The following is a 23,658-nucleotide window of genomic DNA, read 5'->3' as shown; positions in this document are numbered from 1 at the left end:
GCGCGTTGGTGGTTACACGGCGAGGAATGCTCTCCGAAGGGATTGTTGTGCGACTGTGTCAGCGTTGGTTGCAGTACGGATGCGATGCTTTGGGAGAGAGGCGCCGAGGGGTCCTTGGGTCGAGAATGAATTCACAGGGGCGAGGGTGGTATAGTTGCTACGGCGTTCGTGCTTGAAGATGCGCATGAGGCTGCAGCGAGATTTGTGGCACTCTAAAATGTATGTAGGCCTCATCACGAGTTGATAGGACTCCCAACGACGCTCCTGGTTAGTCATATCGATCTATAGTGAAACCTTTACTCTCACCATATAGTTATAGTTCCTTCACGTAGATCACCCCCCATGGATGAGTTCTAAGATCAACGTCACGAGTAATGGGCGGAGGTACCTAGGTGGTGTGCTTTCACATACGATCAGAACGACGGTTTACTTTGGAGACTATGACTGTTTATGGACCTGCGTGGCAAAGGGAAAGAGAATCTGGCGACTCGATGTTGATTTTACTTAGCAAGAGCGGAGTATATGGGGCGGAATACACGAGTGCATGACAGACTCACTGAGCAAGACAACGAATAGTAATAATCTTATATCTATAGAATTTCAAGCGTTAATGGATATGTCTTGATAACGTACAAGCTGAGTCATGGTTTCCTCCGGGCAAGCCAGCTATGCATCACCCATTGAAGTGTACATGATAAAAACACCAGATATGAAAAAATATATGCGACATCATAGTAAAACTAAAGAAAGGGCATCAGGACATGAGCGGGTATATACTGGTAAGATAGACGAAAGAGAGACAAAGGAAAGCGGTTAAGAAACACCATCAACGCCAATATTGACAAGGAAGCGGCCGTGAGCTGTTTGATAAATATTACGAATAAAGGGTTGTAAACAAGACCGCAAAGGAAAGGATAGGCCCGCATGACTTCATTTGGCCTCCATGCCATCATCAAAATCGGTGGTCTCTGGCACGTCCCCAACGCCGCTATCACACCTTACACTTCTGGTCGAATCAAAATACCCCTTCCTAGAATCGACGAATTGTTCGCTCATATCACCCACAAAGACACCCAGGCCATTACTTGCCTCATTTTCATCATACAACGCTGGCCACTGGCCATTATCGAATCCGAAATGAACACTTGAGTGAGCGCTACTAACACTGTCCCCTATACCGGAGTCATGGCAGCTGAAATTTGAGAACGTGTTCGTGTGATATCCGTCGACTGGTGCAGATAAACAAGGTCCGTTCGGACTGAATGCCGGCGGCGGAGAGGTCAGATGCCAACCGTGGTGAGGCGATGACGTTCCGTCCAGGATCATGGCATGTGGTAGAGAGAGAGAAGTGGAGTGCGAGTGTGAATATGCATTTTGATGATTGGGACGGTATGTGCTCATTTCGCGCCCATGACTATGCCCCTGGACAGGCGGTGAATCGAGACTGACGGATGTCATGCTTGCGAAGGAATGCATACGGGAGAGTTGTGGACGCGATGTTCGACGAGATGTTTGACCGACGGACTGGCCGTGTTGGCGAGTCGACGTAGGCGTGGTAGTAGTCACGGCCGGTACCTCGAATGGGCTTAACCAGTTCGTAGTACTGACTGTATCAGTGGTAGAAGAGTTTGCTTTCTTTTTACCAAGAGCACTAGAAACAGAAGTAGAGTGTGTATGTCTTGTAGCCGGAGTCAGTCGGTCGTTGTCTATTGCCTCATCATCACTGCCGATATTGGGCTCAGCAGATAGTGAATCAAGCTTGGCTAGGACTTCCTTGAGTTTGCGAGCCGAGACTCTCGCGATCATGGTAGACTCCTGCAACAAGGTCAGACGCTGGAGAGCCGTTTCAATGTGGACGCGGCACTCTGTGGCAGTCAAGACGCCTTTAGGGTTATCAATTGAGGCGACTGTCGGCGTCATAGGGGGCGAAGCAAAGAGATGGCGACGCCCATCCTGTTCGCGGGCTTTGGTAAGGGCCTTGTGGCTCATTGCAGTACTCATGACGTACATTGCCAACAACATTGCTGGCTCGAAAGAGAAGAAACTGAGCAAATGGAAACGTGCTGGTGTGTTGCCCATCAAATCATGAAGTTGGGATACACCCTCAAGCAAAGAAACACATGACGTCACCAGGTGATTGCGATGAGTGGTGATGAGATCACGTTTGTAGTGAGGCATCGTCTGAATTTGCTCGGTCGATAAGTGGAGCAATGGCTGGAAGAGCTGGCAGAGGATGACAAAGACAGAGATCTTGAGAGTTTGGCGCTGACGAGCAAGCATCGGAATTTGCTGATCCCATTGAGTATCTGGACTCTGGAGACTGAACACTAGAGGCAGCTCTGCAACGAACTCACGGCAGAGCTTCTCATAGACCTCCTCAGCTACGCTTGGATCGTAAATGTCGGGTTTTGCCCTGTTGGCGGGTACGAGCGAAAACCACAGTTTACTGAGTTTGGCTTGTAGTATACGCTCAGTGAAAACGTCTGGTGCGTTCGTATTTTGTTGTGCGCCCGAAAGTATCCGCATCTTAGGCAAGTCGACACTGCAGTAATGCTCCTCTGGAATACATGGCGATCGATCCAGGACAAGGGACAGGAAACGGTCCCAGATATAGAGGTTCCAGAATGCACGGCGTCTCATGTCCTTCTCAAGGTCATTCAATGGCGTTTGTGACCGAAGTGGTTCTTCCAAGTGCATTCCTAGATCTTGAGTCACCCGGATGGCGTTTCCTAGGATGTACCAGGCATCTCGCATGGAACCCTCATTCTGCATGTAACATGCGTGATAGAAGAGGTGGTGGACACATGTCAATGACTTTGGACCTTCGATCTGTTCGACGAGGCGCCATAATCTAGTAGCCAGCTTATCACAATGCTGACGAACTGTATTTACTGGGACATTGCGTATCGTGTCTCCACTGTGCGTACCTGATGGAATAAATTGAGCGCTGTAGGCACAAATGCGAAGTATAAGGATGCCGAAGTCAAGGCTATCAACGCTGGATCCTGGGACAGACTTCCACCACTGTTCATACTTGTTTAGGAACAAAGTTGGATGGATCATCTCGTACAACCAGTTCACTTCTTTAATGAAATGCTGTACAAGACAGTTGATGATTGGGCGTTTTGGAAACATGTCCAGGCACAGCTTGATTTCTGGCATGTTGGCGTCGGGAATAACACCAGAGAGGTCCGCGTCTAGCTCTTTGGTGTTCAGCAAATCGAACTATACTAGCTTGTCAGACTCAGCAACATATCGAGCCATAAGTAGAATACCTTATCCATAAGACTAAAAAGATTGGACTTGCTCCCCTCAAAATAGCCAAGACAAGAAGACAGATTAGCTTCATAAGGTGTGTTGCTATCCAAGTCCAAAGCTGGCAGAGGTGAGGATGAGCTACTATCCATCAGATCATCGGAGGATGTCGGTGATTGCGAGCCATGAGCAGGTCGTTTGGGACTTCGTTGTGGAGCAGACTTTGGTTTGGATTGCGCGTTATCGTTGTCTGCGAAGGTGTAATTGCATAGTTCTGGTAGTCTTCTCCTGACACAGTTGGAGCAGGGATATTGATGGTCACACTAGTAAGAAGTCAACAGATTATACTCTTGGAGTATGGGTCTCCCTTCAAGAGTGTGGAAAGAGTGCATACCTTCTGCTTTTTCGAGTAGCATGGTTGGCAAGCAGCAACAGGACGTTTTCTTTTCTGAATCTCTGAAGGCATGTTCTATAGTGAATGCAACGATATGTTCTATGATTGCTGATGTGCCTGTGTAATAGAAATGGAGTAGCTTGTAGCTTGAAAAGAGGGAGGTGTAACTCGAGTGGCGAGAAGAGAGGGCATGATCTGTGTAGATATTATAGTGATGCCCCAAGCCTTGAGCACCGTCAGGCTATTCCACAAGAAGAAGATAAACGGCTAATATAAGACTAGGTGCTTCACGGCCGATACTGGTATTTGGGGTAGTATGACATGGGTTTCGCCTCCAGGCTCGCTGTAGTGGTAGTGGCACGGATGACGGTTGAAGATAGGATCACACCCTGCAGCTATTTCTTTCAACAATGCCAAGAGATACAGAGCCGGGGCAAGTAGTATCTGAAAGGGGGAGGGGGGGGATGGTGAACGCTGATCTTAGTCCTGAGACGTCGTGTTGTTGATCTTGGAATTGCTATGTCTCCATGGCCAAGAAGTGCTTACCTCCTGATCCACGCGAGCGAGTTGGTGATAGAAGATACTATCTGCGGTAGTAATTATGGCACTGGCCGAATGTGCCAGATGAGGACGAGACTATGAATGTCATTGTGGGGATCGTGCTCTATCTGAATTCAAGACTGCGGCTGGGCACAGGTAGTAGAGAATTTGCTATGGCGTCCGTAGGCCGTTACAGACCTTTCTCCACGAAGGTAACCAGGCTGATCTAACGTGGTGATGATGGCAGACCTGAGAGAGACTGTATGTGTCTGCCTGGCTGTCACTCTGCCAGTCAACATGAGGAATGAACCTGAGCCACTGCCTCTCCGAATGGGGGCGAGTAGGGACCAGGCTAGTATTTTTTGGCGTGACTAGCGGGATGATCCTACAGCGGGGGGCGGGTCGTGCGGCGGTGGCCGCCTGTTTCGCTTGCTTGCAGTCCCCATTTTGAGGGGGCCCTGGCCCTGTTGTTGGCTGCGGCCGGCGCTAGGACTTTCTCACTCTGTACCCCCCCCCCCCCCCCTCCGCCCCGTTCCACACACAAACAAACATATATACACACATATACACGCATCTGTACCCAATAAGTTATTGAGCGTCGACGTTTCTTCTAGTCTCATCATCACCACTATTGTATTCCATCTCCCACCTGGGTTATAGTCTGGTTTGCGTATGCTATGTGTCTTCATGTCAGAATGAATCTTATAGTATCTCAATCCGTTGATCAATAGTTTGATTGTCTATCATGAACCATAAGGTATTATTACTTCAATGCATCTCTGTGTCTTGCCGCTACGCCACCTCCACACCTGATGTTGGTCCCAGTCTTAATTGCTCGCGAGCCTTTCCGAGCCGTCACGCAACTCGTCAGATCTCATCTCATCTTGTTGGTGCGTGAAACATTTTCAAACTTATGTTTAGCCGACCCTCTTTACGGCTGTCCTCGCCACATGACTACTTGATCTTATCAGACCAGACAACACTGGCTCTTTGTTAGGTCTCTCACGGCCCAGTATGGAGATATTGTATATGTTGTTTTGTTGTTTTGTCTCATAACATATCTTCAAACACTGGCGCTCGACCCTCGGGCAAGACCATTAATTTGTTCTATACTTGGAGAACCTGTCACTGAGTACATTGCTGAGTCTTCCCACTCAGACCTCTAAACTTACTTTTTCGCTTTGGGATGAAAACCAGAATAGTTATATCCTACTATGAACACTTGTTGAAAGGGCGCGCACCGTGACAAATCCGCGCGGTCATGTGACAATGTTATTTTTTGGACATCGGTAAATATGTTTGGGACTGCTCTGGCGAAAAGCTTTCAAGACCGGGGGGTGTTTCTAATATTCCATGAATCGCATTCATTTGTGGCCAGGGCGTTATGATCTTCGAACATGCACAAAACAACGCTTAGATATTGGTAGGGATTTGAGAAATCGACCCCTTCGTAAGTGGTCTCACCAAGGTCAGTAGAAACATCTGACTTTATGTACCTGATGGTCAGTCTTGCTCTTGAAGGAACTTGTTAGCTGTCTGTACACCCTATTCTCCGTCAACATTATCATAATATGACAAAACAATTATTAATGTGGAACTTCACGTCGCATTTGAAATCAAGGATAATTACTCAGTACTGGCTTGCCAAACGTACATCATGATGCATGGGTAGAGGTGTAGACTTCAACCTGAACAACATGCTTACTTTTTCGATCTGCGCAGCAATTGGCCTCAAATGAACACTTAACCCTCCAAGGAGCTCGAAGTTCTGTTCCTATGATACAGAAACCATTCCCTCGAGTTGCTTTACGAATGGGGTAGTAAAAGTTATGGTGTCTAGTTCTAGTACCTGGCACGCCCAGAGTAACCGTTCTCTTCAAGCTACTGGAACTTGAAACGACGTCTAAATATAAACTGAGCGCACATGGCGTACGAAACTATCCCGGATGGCCTTTAATCGATATGTGAAACTCTAAGCCAGCGGATTGATCCGGCCTGGGAAAGAGGTCCGTGTCAAGGAGGTATCATAAGGAAAACCATAAGATCGCGGGCGGACCTTGAAGCCTGACGTTTGAGGCCTCCCTTTGTCAATAACGTTCGGAGGACTGTGTTCGCACGTGGGAGAGGAACGTGGAAGAGGACCATGGGTAAAAAGCGTGGGCCAATTGTCGCTGACTCGCCGGCGGATATTGTCCCAGTTAGAGATGAGGGAGTGTGTAGCGTGAGCTGAGCCCGGCTGAAAATAGAATCATGGGTAAGGTTACAGAGTTGATCGTCTCCGTTCAATATATCTTCTGTCTCAATCCCTACGGTCGATGATGAAAGGGCACCACTTCATGACCTTTGTATCATAAATGAGCCTCTAGAAGTATGCAACCATCTGAACAGTATGGCCTGTTCCATGTCGTCGAGGCCATGAATGGAGAGGCTAAAGGTTGTTGCCCGATGGCCACTCACGAAAAGACATACGGCCATGTCGAACACAAGGGCTGCATCCAGGCGAGCCTTGTTTCTCACCTCTCGGTGCTGCTATTGGGTGTGTTGACTTAGGCTGTGTATTTCAAGGCGAGAGCCCGAAGACAGATAGTTGAGAAGGGGTTGAAACGCAAGTGACAGACGAGACCATCTGGGCCGAACCGACCACAAAAAGCTGAAGGAGGTCTTCTCAATATGACGGTACGTGAGACATACAAATGCACGTGGCGTCAGCAATGATATGTGAATAGGCATAGTCGCTCAAGGTTGTGGTTGGGATCTTGAGGGTTCATGTGCGCGCTTGGAACCGGCGGGCGGTGTCCCGATTCCCGTTGCCGTACAATGGGGCCAGAACTACCTTGCTTTGTGCCTGAGGCATTATCACAAGAGTCTCCTTACTAAGCTAAGTAAGCGCGGGTTATCTTTGACCTCCAATGCACTTTCTCATCTCCCCTCTTGTTCCAATCCTTCGACTTGAACGCTTTGAACCCCAACATGAGCTTGTCTACTGTTGCAGATCCTATACATGTCCATCTCAACTCTCAAAATGTTGCATGCACTCATGTCAAAAATACACGCCGCCTCAATCAATGGTCCCTCAATTGCCAGCACGACCGTCGATCCTAACAATTGGACAAAGCGCAGCCTCAGCTAGCGTTGCAGCTCCACTAATCCACCTGCAGACGGCAGACCGTTAGCCTAAACGAGGACTGCTAGCTTGTACAGGAGAGATCAGACCAGCGAACTAATTACAGGGTAGCTACAGACACCGTGTTGAGATGAAGAGACCTAATTATACCTTGAGATTGGTCGAACTATCTTGTACAGCTTCTACACTCAGGGACCGACGTTCGTACTAAGGATGGTATGCATCGTTCATGAAATCTCGATTGCCTAGAATCGCTCAATCATTTCCTCGTTGACAGCAGACTGAATCGTAACGTTGTCTGCCTCTTGTTTGCCTTCTCAACTTCGGAACTGCGCGCCCGCGATATGGAGCCAAGGCTATCACCCGAGTCCCTAGTGGCTATCCTCTTCCGGGGGTTGCTTGTCTACTACAGAGAATCTATCGGCCTTCCAATAGATTTCCTACATGTATACGAACGGATTCTACCAGCCCAGGCGTGGATACGGAGCAAGCTCACGACTCATGGCCGTTTCCAGGACAGGTTTTGGTATACGAGGAGCAGCGCTTTGTATCAGCTTCAACGGTATGATCAGCGCAGAACATAAGATAGCTACGAGATGAAGCACTGACTTACGCCACACTTCAATCCGAACAGGAACAAATCCTACACTATTACCTTCGTAGACACATCTCTAGGCGTTCGGTCGCGGCTACGAGATACGAAGTGACCCGCTACATACAATATGTGCAGTCAAACTGTCAAGCAAACGCAGTTGTGTAGGTGGATATTCACGGGAACCTGTATGCAAAGTATCATGCTTTCATGCTAATTCTCCTCCCGCCGATACATACATTTACACTCTATGGATATGAGTCTCGCTGAAATCTTTTCCAATTGGCTCTGCACAAATCAAATGCTCGGAGCCAGTTCAAGATCTTGCAGAACGCTCTTCTTTAACATGATATCACAAGTTGTCCAAACTTTGAAGACTCTTGGCCCTTTGTATGTATTCTCGGACCAACATAGGATATGCGCGTTGTAATTAATTGGCTAGAGTCTGCATTGTACCATTGTTAGGCCATCTAGCCCCAGGATTCAGAAGTACAGGCACCCGATGACTATATAATCTTCCCTATCACACACAATGTTCAATATTCTATACACCCCGGCGTCAAGGACCCATTTATCAAGGATTGAACGGTATTCCTTCAGACTTGTTCTAACCTAGCCTACAGGTTACCCGGTAAGCGTTGCATAGCATCTTTCTTCAAAAAGCTTAGCTTTGTTTGTGAGACACACTAGTCATTAGCACTACTTTGACTTAACATTGGTACGTACGTAGATGACGAATGAATATCTTTTCATCTACTCCTGTCCGCGAAGTTGACCGGTCACCAGGAAACCCATTCAATAGGATGACTTGAAATTGCTAGCCATGATGGTTCTGATCAAATCTCAGCTGCTCTAGGACAGATGTCAAGCATAGCGTAACCAGCATGTGAGTCCACGGCAATGTGGTCCGTATGCGCTTTGTCTGTCGCGGTCCGGTAACTCGAAGCCATGAATTGAATGTTATTTCAGACGCTTACTCTTAGCCTGATGGGGCTAGCGGACGCAGATACATACATGTTCTCTCTTGAGCCCTCTCCCCCTCCCCCTGTCTATTGTGGCTACCTCGTGTATGGGCGTCGTTGAATCAGAACAGCACGACGCCGATGATCGTTTATGCCTTGGCAGTTCGTGGGATTCGGTCTCAGTGTCAGTCCGACCCCCTCCCTGTCTCAGTTTCAGTCTCGGTCTCAGTCTCATTATCGGTGTTACCTCCACCAACAATTGGACACTAGAAGCACAAGCTCGGCCCTGTGCCTGTATATGTAACCATTGATGGCGGAAGAACTCAATGTCGTTCATCAGCTAGCTGTATGAGGCAAACATACCAGCAGCCCTGCCAGCTTCGGTCATTCCTTCTCCATTAGGTGTTGGTATAGCGAGCCGTGCCCATCAATATACCCTTTGTCTCATAGGTTCAATCATCCATAAGACCGTCATGATCAGTCTGTTATATACGCAGTTGGTATGATAAATTCTCATCAAGGATCTCCACAGTCTCTAGTTGCTCTTTCCAAAGACGTCAGCTTTATCACCATCACCATCGCCATAACCACAATGGTAATCCACTCCGTAAGATGCTAGCCTTCCGACTCTCCAACATTGAGGATCATCCCACGGTTCAATCTCACTTCTTACAGGCCCATCCAGGCCCATCTGTCAGGTCGATCCTTCTCGGTAACGTCACCCGAAATTCAACAGACACCCAGGAAGTTCTGAGCTCCCGCATGCCACCGTGATGCCGTGTCTGTCTGTCTCAGCCATAGAATTGGCTCACCGTCGCCATCACTTCGATTCATGTTCTATGGCTAACGGGCGTCCATGGGTAATCACGACTCTCTTCTCATGGGAAACCCTTGCTTGCCACTAGACCCCCAGCCCGCCCTCTTCAGTTTTACTTCGCCCCCACACAGTAATTAAAAGCCCCCCCCCGGAACTCGTCCAGTTCTGCTGGGGTCGTACATGAGGCCTGAATCGCGACGCTTGTGTTAGACCCTGCTGAGCTGTTACGACTTTAGTAGTCATCGTGATAGTCGTGTCCTGGCCTGGTGAGTGCCACGTTTTAGCTGAGTCAGTGCGTATGCGACAACAAGGCTGTCAGAAGGATGGAACGGCTGGATACAATGACCATCATACAGCCAGACTAACCGCATCCTTCGTAACGGAGACGTTTCCGACTCAAGTTCGGAATTGTGACGCGAGTCGTAGAGCGAAATGACTGTAATGCATAACATGTAGAGCTCTGAAACCTCAACGTACGATGAATTACGGCTGGAATGTGGCTTTCATGGACGAGAATAGAGACACGCTAACATTGTTGAGTTTCAAGGACGAACGAAGGAAACGGCCAAACCGGATGTAGCTTCATCTCTCAGTCGACAATGTTCCACAGCGCGGTATCGACTGCTGCTATGCGACGTTTGATACAATTATTCACAGTCGAGACCGTACGATTCATTGAATCTTTCCTGTCATAGGTTAGCAAGGCAACGCACATTTAGAATCCCGCCTCACTCTGAGGATGATCGTGCCCAGAGAACAAAGTCATCGAAAGAACGTTTGTTCAGCTGCTTCTTACTTTTTTTGCTAGCATCTATGCGGTATCTGCATCTATTCAAGCAACGATCTTTACCCTGTCTCGCTTAGCCTCCGAGGATCTCCATGTCACACTCTTACCGTCCATCTCAGCGTCGACCAATGACAAGTGACATAGTGAGGCACCGCACTATCTAGGATCTGACATACTGCTATTAATACCACCGAGAGCCCGATGTTCAACTAGACCTGACGTGCAGATCCAGTCATGCCATTGTGAATAGGGTTAGGGACCGCCAAGCCAAACACTTGTTTCCGCGCCCCGGTCAAGTATGTGTTGAAAAAGAAAGTATAGTAATTTGATTCATGTCACTGAACATGCCCCTCAGGTAGTGACGTGATTTGAGGAGGCAGAGCTTTCACATGGCAATAGGGCTCAGACGTGACATTGTGGAGGTACCCCAGGCTACTTGTATGTATGTGGCTGGGACACAGTATCCCAGGCACAACGTTATCCACAGCTACATGCGGCCACACCGCTATGGACTTGCCGCATGAAGTACTTGAAAGAACGGCGATCAGGACATTCAAGTTGGACACCAGCACTTTGATTGGCGATTAAATTCAGAGATTTGAATTTGACGGGAAGGCATGTAGGCATGCGAGCACGCCAATTCACCAGCTCTGCACGTCGATGTAGGATCAGGGTCAGAAGCAGCCCCGTTCGAGGGCTCATGTAGAGGAGAGTGGACACTGGACACTAAGAGTCGCTCCAGCTAGTAGTGCTGTAGGACGAGATCGTCGTGGCTCGTGTTCACCAGGCACTGTGGAACCCAGGTTCATATAAGGGCTAGTCGGGGCTCTCACTTGACTCAGTTACTGTACTTGACGATCTGAAATTGCATAAAGCGTACCACTGGAATCATATGACACTGACAATTGTATGTCACTAGATGATCGATCTATCCCTGCTATCACGTTCTATGCACGCGTCTGGTGTACGAACAGATGATGAACGCCACCGATGCCGATTAGCAATGCCGACCCGACCACGGTGACATTCTTTTTACATACGCCTCCGCGTACCCACATAGTTACAGCAGATAATGGGAGATAAACACACGATACCCCCCCTATGTGCGTGGACAACTCACGGCAAGATCCGATTGCCGATTTCCGACTTCCAATTTCCAAAGCTGGCCCGCTCCCTGTGTCTCGGGTTCTCTGTTTCTGTATACCAAAACTTTTTGGCGGAGGACATGCTCCGGCTTTTTCCGGGAAACAATCAAAAAAGTGGCAAACCGTACCTATTCCAGTAGTCGCTGAACACTCATCTCAAGACCCCGATGATGATCGTCGGCGATACTAGTGTTCAGGACTATAAAATTCGCTCATGGATGGGGAATCTCGTAGGTAATGCCTCGTAGTGGCAACGCCGGGAAGAGCAGGGATTGGATCATTGTGCTCACCATGGGGTGTGCGGGATATCTGCACATTATAACATAGATGAACTGTTGGAAAACCGCCGAGGACTACATACACTCCACAGATAGAGCTTCGCGTGTCTAGAAGAGGGAAGTGGAGCAATGTACAGGCTTAATTAGTCTGCTCATACTTCATGCTCTTACGTATGTCCCTTGTTCTAAAGCCAAGGGACACAGAGCACCGTATGTCAGCTGTAAATCTAACCCCAAGACGCGTCCTTGTAGTCTCCAAATTCCAAGGTATCCCACCAATGATATATCGAGCCGTACTTCCCCCTTGTTTGAGCATAACGACCCTTTAGAAATGTGAATGTTTGTGTTTCGATAGTTCAGTAGTGTACATCATTATCACACACTGAAGACAATCATGAATAGATGTCCTACCCAGCATGAGACTATCATATTCACGGACGCATAGTCGTCTAAGATTAACATGCAAGTTTGATATGGGGAAAGGACGGCCATATTTTGTTTTCAAAGTTGACGCTAGCCATTGTCGGATCTTCTTACGCATTGGCGCGCTTTCAAGTAGAAGTGCCTTAGCGAGGTGGTAGTACAGAAGAAAAAGAAAGCATCAAGAAGGGGAGGGATATCGGGTACTGGTGTCATTGTTCCTTGTGTCGGTGCTGAAATGACAAGTGTTGTGTAACCCGATAATCTCGTTATATCTTGTCTGGTCACTGTATAGGAGCGAGCGGTTTTCGGTACAAAGGTTGGATGACAAATATTGTACCACGTCGATGCATCTAGTCTTACACTATGATTACTATGGTTTTACAGTGGCCACTCCATACGTGGTTAACATCTACGTGAAAGCACTCCTACCATCTAATTCTAAACAGTGGTAGCCTATGGTGATATTGATTTTTACAAAATTGATTCCGAGTGGCCTATAGACTACTGAATGATTCGACGTCTGGGTAGTGAAAAGAGCATACCAAATGTGTGAAATATCCATGACGATGCTAAGTGATATAAGTGGTCAAGTACACCGAACAGCCTCCTCCTCAAACTGAGATTGAAGGGATAGGTAGAGCTACGTATACACGCATTATGTTGCTGACATCTATCATCATCAGGTAATGAACTACATCATACATATATCAGCACTTTCGTAGCAAGCTCTCTCTTTCGTAAGGGGGAAATGATATGAGCAAGTAGCCCGTTCAGGGGTATGTCGTGTGTTCATGTTCCACTTGGATAGCTCTGATAATCATCGTTTTCACCAATGATCTTTTGACCATCGCGTATCGCCGTCAATCATCATCACTGTTGAGTCTACCAAGGACTGAGAACAGATGTGGCTCAGAATATATCAGATTGACGTTGTGTCTGAGTATAATGAAACAGAGTCCAGTCCATATTTAAGCTTGTTTACGTGTGATCAAACATGGCCAGCTTGTTCCACCACAAACATTTCGATGATTAGGTTTCCCTACTTAACACAGCATACACTTGCGTGATGTGAAGTTAGTGCCTCAGAAGATACTTGATTTGGAGAAGGAGAGTGCGGGTGGAGAGATTCGCGCACGTTATATGTTCTTTCCCATATGCCGGGTAAGTCAACGTGTCAAAGTGTACTAGAACTGTGTGTGAATCTGCCGAGCGCACAGTGAGCACTGTGTCTTAAAACGGCGTGCTTTGCGGGATGAATGAGGACAGTGAGGCTACTTACGCTTTGTCCCCTGTGAAAGTTAATTGAAAATTCGTAAATGTACATAATCAGCTATGATTATAACCCCAAATGGGCCGAAAGAATGGACTGTTTCTTTGACTACAGTCATAAGTGACTGGCTTTGAGTCCAAAATTGGAGTGAACGCAAAGCTAGTGGCTATTTACTCAGAAATGTGTTCTATGTTACAACCCAGAACAGGGAAGGGACCTGTTCTTCCCCCTAGTACGCGTCGGCATGAGGAAGGAGATCCCCAAGCAGCTGACTGTCTTCAACAATTTTTTACCGGAGACAGTGATATTCCACGGCTGTTTCACTTCGATCTGCCAAGAGAAATCCCTGATTAAAATACTCTGACATATGTTGTACAATACCTTCAGATGGAATAGGACGGCCCGTCAGACCTCGAAGCTCTAAACTTGAAGATATCACGCCTACAGCTGGATCTGAAAGTCGAGAAGACAGTCAAGCCCAGAGTTTGGTACGCCCGGTCCACCAGCAACTTTCAGTCGATTTCGAACCCAGGTCAAGTATTTGGCTCCAACCTACAAGACTGATCAAGAGGCCCATTACTGGAAGCACCTTTCTATCATGTAGGAAGCGAAGACGAATCTCACGACCATCGCTAGGATCAAGTTTGATCAATCTTCCTGTCGAAATCACCCTGATGATAGTCGAACACTTGGTGGACGAAAGCTGTCCTCGATACGATAGTGGTCTCTATAACACCCGACCACAGGACCCAATGCCTCGATTACTAGGTCTGGCATACACCTGCAAGCGTTTCCATGCCGAAGTTTTGATATCGATGTTCCGCGCCGAGAAACTCGAAATCTGGTTGAGCGTCAAGGACGGCACCAAGGATTTCATCATTCCTGTAATTGAGAACTTCAATTTCAAACGACAGCATTTCGTTATCCGCGGTGAAAACGAGGCGAATAAGACTTCCGTTGAATTAGAAATTCCACGCCATCTCAAAAAGACTGATCTTGAGCGCATTGGTACTTTGAATGTTATCATGCTGCACATGGTCTACGAATGCTGTACAAAGAATTGCAACCAGTCTGAATATCATTGCAAGGCGAAGGAAATGATGGAAGCCGTGATTGAGGCTATACGGAGACTGCTGGAGTTCAAATTCACCGGCGTTAAAAGATTGAACCTCCATGTAATCGAATGCAGCATACAGTGCGCGCCTCAAGCCACCACCACAACCCCGCCTATGAGGCTTAGGACACTGCCATTTGCTACAGAGCTTATCGATGTATACGATTTCCTTGGATGTGCACAACACTTACACCAAGTTGCGTATAATGTGCGCTCCGAAACAGGAGAGAACGGGGTGATGTTGGGACGGACGCCGGGACTGCGCGAATTTGATGAAGAAGTCACGACCAGCTGGATGAGGGAGATTCTAAGTGAAGCTGACAGCCTACGCAATGATCTTTAGATAGCCTGGCGACTCAACATTCGTAAACGAGAATACAATGTCATTTTCTTCACCCCTTTCCAAACCAGCTTCCAAATATACTTCCGCCGGCACCACCAGCACCGCCTCTTTTCGCTTCTGTCCTTATCCATTCCTCTATCCATGCCCTATCCTTCATCTTCTCGGGTAAAGTGACCTTGGTCTCAACCTGAGGCTCTCCGCGCGAAAACGCCATCAGCGTGGGCATCGACGCGATCATATATTGCACCGGCAGGTCGCCAATCTCTGGGCTATCCATCTCGACTTCAACAAACCCGATCCCACCTTCACTTTCTCCCACGCCATGCTCTTCGATCAATTCGCGTATCAGCGGCCGTACAGTGCTACAAGATGGGCACCAGGCGGTCGACCAGAATGTAAGTAGCGGCGTAGATGAGGACGAGGAGAGAAGGTTGAGAGTATGGAGGTCATCAGGCCGGCGGATACTAAAATCTTGTCAGCCATTCATTGATCCCTGGTGGTGGCATAGAAGTCGAGGCATACGAATTGAAAATGCGGTTCTTTGCTGCCCGGGATGCGCTGCAGCTGAATTGGCGATGTTGGAGGGCGCAACGAGCTGTTGAGAGGGTAGACAGTAAACTCGGGTTTCTGAGTATCATTATGCTGTTTCGGACGTAATAAGATGTTCCCCTGAGTGGCAGCAATTTCAGCATTAAGTTGCGTCGAATATTAGCTATTCCAGCAGACGTCATACCAGATTCTAGGGAGCTTTGCTAGCGTCTAGGCAACTAGCCAGGTAGGTAGGCCAAGCTAAACGGCCATAGGGCTGAGTACATCGAAGAACATACATACAGCTATTCTGTTGTGATGATTTTGACCGCGCACACCTCTGGCACATAACTCAGCTAGAGTTCTACCCCTTAGCGTTCCGAAAAAGAAAGTACTTTAATGACCTGTAACAAGAATCCGGTCAAGCAATTATACACCTTTCCATAATAGTCTAGCGATATGCGACACGTCCAATTGCCTGGTATTTTACATGGCTCATGATCTCTATACAGTATTGTACAATTATGCGATCATACGGACCTTCGTCTTAGGCTGCTACTTCAGCCATTGCTGTTACCTGTTCTGATCCGTCTTTTCATCCATGGCTTTCCGTCTCTCTTTTGTCCTAGTACTCTCTATTATGATTGTAGGATTCTCTGTGTTCTCTTTCCGCTCCTTGAAGCCGAGTATTTGACCTACTAGTCCTGATGGCTTGGGCACAGGACACTCCCTCCCAGGCTCAACTTCTTTACTTTGTACCTCCGGATCCTCAGACGCCCCAGAGGCGCGCTTTCTCCGCCGTCGAGGTCTAGAAGGGTCTGTTAAGTCCCTCGAGTCTGCAGCTATATTCCGTGGTGCTGGACATGGCAGTATGTGTGGTGTGCCGACAACGAGGAACGAAACGAGAAGAGTTGAGGTAAAGAGTGAAGTTGTCCAACGTGAGCGAGGGTGGAGAGCTGGAGGCATCTTTCAATACGATACAGTGTCGGAAGGGTGACGGTAGGTGTGAAGACCGTGGCGCGGCAAGATATCGTTTGGGATGAGGTGGAAAAGGGATCAAGACTGAATGGCGAGTGCTGGGGAGAATACGGCAGCTTCGGAGACACCTGGTGGATGTCAGCTAGCGATCCAAGATGGTCTTCTCGGTGCGATATGTACACTGCCGCCGCATTGGGAGTAGCGATTGCAAGACGTTGGGCGGGGTGAACAACGATGTTGATACTCGAAGTCTGTGCATAAATTGACAGAAGGTGGCTCTCCTCCGAAAAGACTTGGCGCTGCGCCGAGCTGTTCTCCCGTTGCGCGTTGCATTTGGTGACCAACTCTACTGCCGACCTGTACTCAACAACACCAAGACCCTGCCCGAACCCTATGATCCCACGATCGTCTTCAATAATGTGTAGCTATAAGTCTTGATGAGCCCGGTAGATTGTCAATATACGGCGCATCTACGCCATATCGCATGCTTGCTTCCTAGGCGCCACCACTACATTCGCTTTTCACAACTCTACAACTTACCACACACATAGTCGATTCCCACCAGGACGCACCCTTGAAGAGCCGACACTTTTAAACAATTCTACCGGAGTGTCAAGCATTACCCTAAGGCGCCCGACTTCGGGTCAGCTTTAGTCAGACGGAAAGGTTCAAAGCACAAACATGAGTGACCTTGACAAGTGAGTGACGTACAAGGCTTGCTATCGTATTAGAACTACGACTGATTAATACCTCCCATAGGGCTATCGCACAGCTACGCGCATGTCGTCTTATACCGGAAAACCAAGTCCGTGAGCTTACGTACAAAGCGCGCGAGCTGCTGATCGAGGAAGGCAATGTGGTGGGCGTTGATGCGCCAGTGACGGTAGAGAGTCCTAAGGTATTCATACATGCTCTGGCTTTGCTAAACAGGTTTCAGATATGTGGCGATATCCATGGACAGTTCCACGACTTGATGGAGCTTTTTCGTGTTGGTGGCGATGTGCCAGAGACTAATTATTTGTTCATGGGTACGACACCTTTGAATCTGCTCTGGGTCCAAGACAGCTAAAGTGATTCCAGGCGACTTCGTTGATCGGGGGTTCTATTCTCTCGAGTCCTTTTTACTTCTTCTTTGCCTCAAAGTACGATACCCAGACCGCATCACCCTCATTAGGGGAAATCACGAATCACGACAGATTACGACAGTATATGGATTCTATGACGAATGCATAAGAAAATACGGGAGCGCAAATGTTTGGAGGTATGAATAACATTACTCAAAGTTGGGCAGAGGGGAATTGCTCACCCGTGTTGTCAGGTATTGCTGCGACGTCTTCGACTACCTTGCCCTTGGTGCGCTCGTCACAGGCGCCACTACCAACCTTGAGCCCTCTGCAGCGCCATTCCAAAGCTCTGACACGGCTTCACAATCCGAACAGAACTCCTACGCTGACCAAGACATCGAGATCGAGATACTCAATTCCGCCGGCGAGATCATGTCGCGCTTTCCACGTGCATCACAGCAACAAGCCCCTCTTTCACCTTCCAAGACACTTCCGTCTTCGTCTCCTATTGCTCCATCTGCCTCTGGCCCAAGTGGGACCGGTGCCACATCCTCCTCCAACGGCTCTCGTACGTCTAATTCTGGAGCTGTTCTCTGCGTCCATGGCGGCCTCTCGCCCCTGATCGATACGATTGACAAGATTCGCCTCCTTGATCGCAAGCAGGAAGTTCCACATGAAGGCGCCATGTGTGATCTTCTCTGGTCTGATCCTGACGAGATTGACGGATGGGGACTTTCTCCACGAGGCGCTGGGTTTCTTTTCGGTGCCGACATTGTCAAATGTTTCAACCATACGAACAATCTGTCGCTCATCGCCCGCGCACATCAGCTAGTCATGGAGGGTTTCAAAGAGATGTTTGAAAGCACAATTGTCACAGTGTGGAGTGCACCCAACTACTGCTATCGATGTGGCAACGTAGCCGCAATTCTAGAGCTTGGCGAAGACGGAGGCAACGGGGGCTTCGTACCACGGAGTAACGGCGACATTGGGAGAAGTAGAGGCGTACTGAATGAAAGGAATAGAGAAGGTCCCGGGCGCAGATATAGGGTATTTGAAGCAGCACCGCAAGATTCCAGGGGGATGCCGGCTAAGAAGCCAGTTGCGGACTACTTCTTGTGAGAAGTCAGAGAACATAAGCCTCTTGAATAGAGCAATATATCAAAACATACCCCATACGTAACGTAGAACCTTCAACCATGCATCACAGCCACCCAAAGACCATTTCTGTCCTGACACCACGCAAGAACTCCAGAATCATGCCAGCCACGGCGCCATGCTAAACGATAAAACAGATTGAGATGAAATCACCAATTCCACGTCCGGCTGCTTGCAGTGAATACTGGCGGTTTCCACTGCAATCGCTCTGGATCAATGACTCTCTTGCCTCTCAGCTTCTCCTTCTCCTTCTGCCGCTCACGTTGCTCAATAACCGCGTCCGTCAGAACGATGACATGTTGGTTCTTCTGCGACCAGTGAGTCTCAATATACTTCTTCTGTATGTCGTGACCACCTACCGAATAACGTAGCATGTTAAGGTTCTGGAGGGTGTGCAGTACATCGTTAGTCGTCATCGCAGTGATGGCACCAAGCTCTTCAACATTCGCGTCGGTGCGTCCGTCCATTAGGAGGTCGACAATTGTTTCCTGCCAGTAAGCTCGATAGCCTAGAAGACCTAAATCACTCAGGGGCTTCTCGGGACTACCAAGTTTACCTTCGCGCTTGCTGAGCTCGTAGCTGAATTGGATGAGCAGTCTTCCGAATCCGGCGCGTTGGTACTGAGGGAGGGTCAGGATACATGCAACGTTGTAACCTTCCGCGGACTCCTTTTCTTTGGAGAAGTAACCGACAAAGTGGCAGCCATGTTCTGAGCGGATGCACATGCAGTAGAACAGAAACGGGTCGACGTCGTAGTACAGCGTCTTGTGATCCAGGAACAGCTTTGATAAGAGACACAAATTGCGACACCATGTTCTTTGTCGCCGGCCATCAATTTCGAAGAACGAAACGAAATCATCGCGGTAGATCTCGTTGCCGGGTGGGTGTTGCAAAGTACATTTCTCACGATGCCGTTCAAACTGCGTCACGTCGGCGTAGTATCCTAGGCAAAACTCGCAGATATACACCATATCCTCCTCTGCGAATTCGACTGGGTACGGACTGAAGTACCATGGCTCAATCTCATGCTTTCCCATTTGGATTTTTTCAAGATTACGTACACGCGAGATCTCGGTCTGATTCTGGGTGAGCGAGCCTGAGGTGCGCAGCTTTTCAATTTCCTCCTCGCGCGAATATTCTTCAGGGGGTGCGGCCTTCGCAGCAGCGGCAGCGTCCTGCACATCTACTAGATCGATCTCCTCGTCTTCCACCTTCGGAGTGGCGAGGTCGGTAATTTCAGGGGCAAGAATTGTGACCTCCTTATTCTCTTTGCCAGATGCACGTGATGGGCGTGAGGACTTGCTATTCCCGGCATCAGTCAACACTTCTGGGGTTCCACCTTGCGAGGAGCGTGGTCTTTTGAGCGTCTTCTTCTGGTTTTTGGAGGCGGCATCGGATTTAGATTGAGGCTGTTGAGCTTTCGGTGGTGCGCCTTGAGTCTTCTTCTTGTCAGGCTTCTCAGGAGCTGGCCATTCCACTTCGCGAGTCAGATCTATCCGATCAGGGCGCACCCATTCATCGAGACGTTTATTAAACTCTTCGTAATGGACATAGTACGTATTCGTTCCTTTCTTTGGTTGTATTGCCAGAATTTCTGCTTTGCGATATTCTCCATCCTGAGAAACAGTCAGCAGTAGTCTCTTCAAGTATCCCGATCTTCTCGATCATGCATAAGACATTTGTGCAAAGAATCAGACTGGAAAATCCGCTAATGGACTTTTGTTGAGGTCTATAAGAACCCACGTCCTTTCCGAGTGCGCGCGCAGACCTCAAATCACAAGGTTACTCACTTTGTGAACCCAAGCTTTGACTCCAGTCCTACGAATACGCATGTTAGCTTTCACTTATCTATATACCATCTATGCGTATCTTACCTAAGCGTCGCTAAGGTTGCAAAGCCTTTTTCTAACGGCACTGGGGTACCTGATGGCTCATTTGAGCCCTCTCTGGGCGCCATTCAGATAGCAAAAGCGATATTCAGAGTTTGGAGATGAAGACAGATGGATGTATTGCGTTGTTGATGATTAGTATTCTGTCGCATCTTGAACTCGCTTCAGCAACGGATACACGTGATAGCTAGTGCTGCTGACCGCCTTTGCGGAAGTGGCAGTTTCGCGCGCTAAGATTTCGGCGCGCTCGGGCCTGCCAGAACTTTCCCAAGCTCCGCTGTAATTTTGCGCAGGATGATAAATTTCACAGCCCAACCACAGCATGAATATGTGACACATGACCCGGCATGGAGATAGCTAATCTGTCCAGTAACTGGAAGAAGATTCAAAAAACACTACAGAAAGGGAAATGCCAAGCTGAAGATAAAGCAGAGAAGTCATTGAAGAGAAAACACACGGCTGGTGCGAAGCCCAATGGCATTACAAAGAAGGTCAAAGTCCATGCAACCAATGGGACCCTGAAAGTGAATCGCACGAAGATGGGCTCTTACTTCTCCCGAGAACAGCCTGGGAATGGCACTACGGCTGCACCATCAGCTCAGCTTCAACCTCACTCCTCTATCGACATTGCCAAAGTCCCTTTCGACGACGATAATCCAACATCTGCCCTTCTCAAACCTCTCTCGGAACCCTTCATATCAAATCAAGGTTTCTATCCTGCCGCCACTTCGCAGAAAAATAGATATGTTGCTTTGGACTGTGAGATGGTGGGTATTGGTCCACCTCCGTACTCCGATTCACAACTGGCTCGAGTGTCGATAACGAACTACCATGGGGATGTACTATACGACAGCTATGTCCTACCTGTGTTACCTGTCACGGACTATAGGACACATGTGAGTGGTATCGCAGAGGAGCATCTCCAGGAAGGAGTTGCGAGGAGTTTCAAAATGGTGCAGGACGATGTCAAAGGTCTTTTGAATGGGAGAATACTTGTGGCGCACGCAGTAAAAAATGACTTGCAAGCTCTCATCATAAACCACCCAAAGCAAGACATACGCGACACGTCGAAGTACCCACCGTATCGAGAAATTGCAGGAGGACGATCACCTGCATTAAAGAGGCTTGCGGATACATTCCTTGGGATTAAGATCCAACAAGGCGAGCACTCTAGTGTCGTGGACGCACGCGCCACTATGGCGCTATATCGAAGAGAAAAGGACGGCTTCGAGAGGGAAGCCGTCCGGCACTATGGTGTAAGGAAGGAAGTGAAACCCGATGCGGCAGCAGAAGAAGAGAGGGAAGAGCGAGACGAGATGAGGAGGGAAAAGCAGAGAATAAGAAACAAGAAAAAGAAGAAACGAAAGAAATGAGCGGCGGTGTTGTTGTCTTGACATGACGAACCGCGATAATATCTCGATAGCAGAATGCCTGCTTGTTTGGCTGTAGTGAAAACAATCATATTCTGCAACGAGTGCTGACTTTTCCACCCTTCCGCGCTTTCTATAGCACTCGCTACTGAAATGGTGCTCAAGCTGACAACGTAAGATCTACAATGTGATGCGGTGAGACTTCGCTGGAACGATGCATCTTCTTCAAGCATAGTTGTAGGGGTCCAAATGTTTGGCAGCTCGCGTGGCGTCCGTGGCGTTCGTGGCGTCGATAGAGGATGCTTTATTAGTTCTTACGTCCAGCTTCAGCTCTTGCTTCTGACGATTTCAGCTGTCAGTTTAGCGGTGAAAGTGAGCAAGACAGTAATCGCATGTCCCCTTATAGGAGATAGTTGATTCACTGTGGAACGGCCATACATCCCAATCGCCTCTGTTATCTCACTCTCTACGCCGACAGCCACAGCACCAAAATCAAGATGGACAGTGAGAATTATATGGATTGGAAGAATGGTGACCTTGGTCCAAAGAAGGTTGATGTCAGGTTCAAGCCACTACTCCATGGCTATAATCGCCTGGGTGGCCGCTCTCCGGAAGAGTTCTTGAAGGATTGGCAGACAAATGTACGTCCAAGTTTTCCAGATGCAAGCTCAAAAGCTGCATCCCTTGACCTGTGCTTCGATTTTGAAATTTCTCGCTGAGATAGATCTACTGCGTGGCCTGAGAGGAATGTTACAATCACACTACTTTTAGAATAACCATACCTAGGGACAATCCGGCTCCTGGAACTGGCCCAACGACCCGCAAGGAGGCTTCGTCTGCACACAAACCAACAACAGCAAGACTCCAATCGCCGGCATTACCAAGATCCAACCAGGAACGTACATTTGACCGCTTTGGCAACGAGGATCGCGTCTACTTTGCTCCCTTTGGCACCCCTTACCGCATGCGCAGTCTCAGCCCAGACATTCTCTGGGCTAAATATACGGTGTACAAGGTGGTGAAGGAATTCGAGGCTAAGGTGGGACCGATTGAGCCTGGGTTTGAGCAGCCGGGGTATGGGACGCAGATTGTGGCTATTGGGTGGGGGAGGGCTGATAAGATGTGTGACGACAAGGTGTTGGTGAGGGTGGAGGGCGTGGAGTTGGAGAGATTGATGGGGAGTTTGGAGTGATCGCAATGGTGAATGGAATATGGGTCTTTGTACTGACGAGGAGCCTATGTCGAGGCGACTGTTGCAATGATATTTGAGGACCTTACTTCTTCCAGATGATATCCGTCACATGTCGTACAGCACCATGTGCGTGGGAATACATCGCACTTTGTCGCATGCGACTGGCACTGTCACGCATACTACACCACTGGGCGGAAGCAGAAGTGTTATATTTACCCCCTTGATATCGAATGTTTCTTGTATGGAGGCCTGGCATGATGAGCTGCGGATTCCTACAATGAAACCCTTGACAATAAGGATGTATTATAATTATCTGACATTGGCAGCGTAGGTATGTACTCACCCAGGTCTGACTGGGGATCCCTGCATGTAATCGAGTTTCCGAGATCGACAAATGTGGAGATGGCTCTGTGCTCGCCAGATCTGCAAGGTTCTATG

The 23,658-nt window shown here is 48.4% G+C and overlaps 8 protein-coding genes across 8 annotated transcripts; 4 read left to right on the top strand and 4 right to left on the bottom strand.

Annotated features, from left to right (window-relative positions):
• Positions 1 to 601: 601 nt before the first annotated feature.
• EJ05DRAFT_542249 (uncharacterized protein) lies at positions 602 to 3,954 on the bottom strand. Its single transcript, XM_033749713.1, has 3 exons — positions 3,650 to 3,954; positions 3,276 to 3,578; positions 602 to 3,225 (listed from the first exon to the last, which is right to left on the bottom strand). Exons 1-3 carry the CDS (start codon positions 3,719 to 3,721, stop codon positions 931 to 933), a joined length of 2,670 nt encoding a protein of 889 aa, XP_033595510.1. The 5' UTR covers positions 3,722 to 3,954; the 3' UTR covers positions 602 to 930.
• Positions 3,955 to 13,471: 9,517 nt separating this feature from the next.
• EJ05DRAFT_542248 (uncharacterized protein) lies at positions 13,472 to 15,044 on the top strand (the record flags this gene model as incomplete). Its single annotated transcript, XM_033749712.1, has 3 exons — positions 13,472 to 13,478; positions 13,796 to 13,819; positions 13,975 to 15,044. 3 exons carry the CDS (start codon positions 13,472 to 13,474, stop codon positions 15,042 to 15,044), a joined length of 1,101 nt encoding a protein of 366 aa, XP_033595509.1.
• EJ05DRAFT_480767 (uncharacterized protein) lies at positions 14,914 to 15,782 on the bottom strand. Its single transcript, XM_033744933.1, has 2 exons — positions 15,567 to 15,782; positions 14,914 to 15,508 (listed from the first exon to the last, which is right to left on the bottom strand). The coding sequence occupies exons 1-2, from the start codon at positions 15,680 to 15,682 to the stop codon at positions 15,094 to 15,096; spliced, it is 531 nt and encodes a 176-aa protein (XP_033595508.1). The 5' UTR covers positions 15,683 to 15,782; the 3' UTR covers positions 14,914 to 15,093.
• Positions 15,783 to 16,145: 363 nt separating this feature from the next.
• On the bottom strand, positions 16,146 to 16,538 carry EJ05DRAFT_490462 (uncharacterized protein; the record flags this gene model as incomplete). Its single annotated transcript, XM_033745878.1, has 1 exon — positions 16,146 to 16,538. The coding sequence occupies one exon, from the start codon at positions 16,536 to 16,538 to the stop codon at positions 16,146 to 16,148; it is 393 nt and encodes a 130-aa protein (XP_033595507.1).
• A 348-nt stretch (positions 16,539 to 16,886) lies between these two features.
• Positions 16,887 to 18,880, top strand: EJ05DRAFT_480766 (Metallo-dependent phosphatase). The gene is made up of 5 exons (XM_033744932.1): positions 16,887 to 17,248; positions 17,310 to 17,433; positions 17,488 to 17,578; positions 17,631 to 17,811; positions 17,869 to 18,880. The coding sequence occupies exons 1-5, from the start codon at positions 17,232 to 17,234 to the stop codon at positions 18,731 to 18,733; spliced, it is 1,278 nt and encodes a 425-aa protein (XP_033595506.1). The 5' UTR covers positions 16,887 to 17,231; the 3' UTR covers positions 18,734 to 18,880.
• EJ05DRAFT_480764 (uncharacterized protein) lies at positions 18,622 to 20,804 on the bottom strand. The gene is made up of 4 exons (XM_033744931.1): positions 20,644 to 20,804; positions 20,560 to 20,587; positions 19,129 to 20,385; positions 18,622 to 19,077 (listed from the first exon to the last, which is right to left on the bottom strand). The coding sequence occupies exons 1-4, from the start codon at positions 20,724 to 20,726 to the stop codon at positions 18,919 to 18,921; spliced, it is 1,527 nt and encodes a 508-aa protein (XP_033595505.1). The 5' UTR covers positions 20,727 to 20,804; the 3' UTR covers positions 18,622 to 18,918.
• A 90-nt stretch (positions 20,805 to 20,894) lies between these two features.
• EJ05DRAFT_230962 (uncharacterized protein) lies at positions 20,895 to 22,178 on the top strand. Its single transcript, XM_033739976.1, has one exon. It carries the CDS (start codon positions 21,006 to 21,008, stop codon positions 22,029 to 22,031), a length of 1,026 nt encoding a protein of 341 aa, XP_033595504.1. The 5' UTR covers positions 20,895 to 21,005; the 3' UTR covers positions 22,032 to 22,178.
• Positions 22,179 to 22,690: 512 nt separating this feature from the next.
• EJ05DRAFT_480763 (uncharacterized protein) lies at positions 22,691 to 23,437 on the top strand. Its single transcript, XM_033744930.1, has one exon. It carries the CDS (start codon positions 22,993 to 22,995, stop codon positions 23,218 to 23,220), a length of 228 nt encoding a protein of 75 aa, XP_033595503.1. The 5' UTR covers positions 22,691 to 22,992; the 3' UTR covers positions 23,221 to 23,437.
• Positions 23,438 to 23,658: the final 221 nt, after the last annotated feature.

This window comes from Pseudovirgaria hyperparasitica (assembly GCF_010093815.1).
Source record: "Pseudovirgaria hyperparasitica strain CBS 121739 unplaced genomic scaffold EJ05scaffold_24, whole genome shotgun sequence".
Classification (NCBI taxonomy): Eukaryota; Fungi; Ascomycota; class Dothideomycetes; order Acrospermales; family Acrospermaceae; genus Pseudovirgaria; species Pseudovirgaria hyperparasitica.
This window is presented reverse-complemented; position numbering and strand designations above follow the sequence as displayed.

Excerpts from the sequence above, each read along its gene's own strand:
- EJ05DRAFT_542249 (XM_033749713.1), bottom strand. The coding sequence starts at position 3,721 with ATGCCTTCAGAGATTCAGAAAAGAAAACGTCCTGTTGCTGCTTGCCAA. Across the intron at positions 3,579-3,649 it reads GCTACTCGAAAAAGCAGAAG|TGTGACCATCAATATCCCTG; the intron begins GTATGCACTCTT and ends ACTTCTTACTAG. Across the intron at positions 3,226-3,275 it reads TTTTTAGTCTTATGGATAAG|TTCGATTTGCTGAACACCAA; the intron begins GTATTCTACTTA and ends AAGCTAGTATAG.
- EJ05DRAFT_480767 (XM_033744933.1), bottom strand. The coding sequence starts at position 15,682 with ATGATACTCAGAAACCCGAGTTTACTGTCTACCCTCTCAACAGCTCGT. Across the intron at positions 15,509-15,566 it reads AAGAACCGCATTTTCAATTC|TATCCGCCGGCCTGATGACC; the intron begins GTATGCCTCGAC and ends ACAAGATTTTAG.
- EJ05DRAFT_480766 (XM_033744932.1), top strand. Across the intron at positions 17,579-17,630 it reads GACTAATTATTTGTTCATGG|GCGACTTCGTTGATCGGGGG; the intron begins GTACGACACCTT and ends AAGTGATTCCAG. Across the intron at positions 17,812-17,868 it reads GGGAGCGCAAATGTTTGGAG|GTATTGCTGCGACGTCTTCG; the intron begins GTATGAATAACA and ends CCGTGTTGTCAG.
- EJ05DRAFT_480764 (XM_033744931.1), bottom strand. The coding sequence starts at position 20,726 with ATGGCGCCCAGAGAGGGCTCAAATGAGCCATCAGGTACCCCAGTGCCG. Across the intron at positions 20,588-20,643 it reads GCAACCTTAGCGACGCTTAG|GACTGGAGTCAAAGCTTGGG; the intron begins GTAAGATACGCA and ends GCGTATTCGTAG. Across the intron at positions 20,386-20,559 it reads TCAAAGCTTGGGTTCACAAA|GATGGAGAATATCGCAAAGC; the intron begins GTGAGTAACCTT and ends ACTGTTTCTCAG.
- EJ05DRAFT_230962 (XM_033739976.1), top strand. The coding sequence starts at position 21,006 with ATGGAGATAGCTAATCTGTCCAGTAACTGGAAGAAGATTCAAAAAACA.
- EJ05DRAFT_480763 (XM_033744930.1), top strand. The coding sequence starts at position 22,993 with ATGCGCAGTCTCAGCCCAGACATTCTCTGGGCTAAATATACGGTGTAC.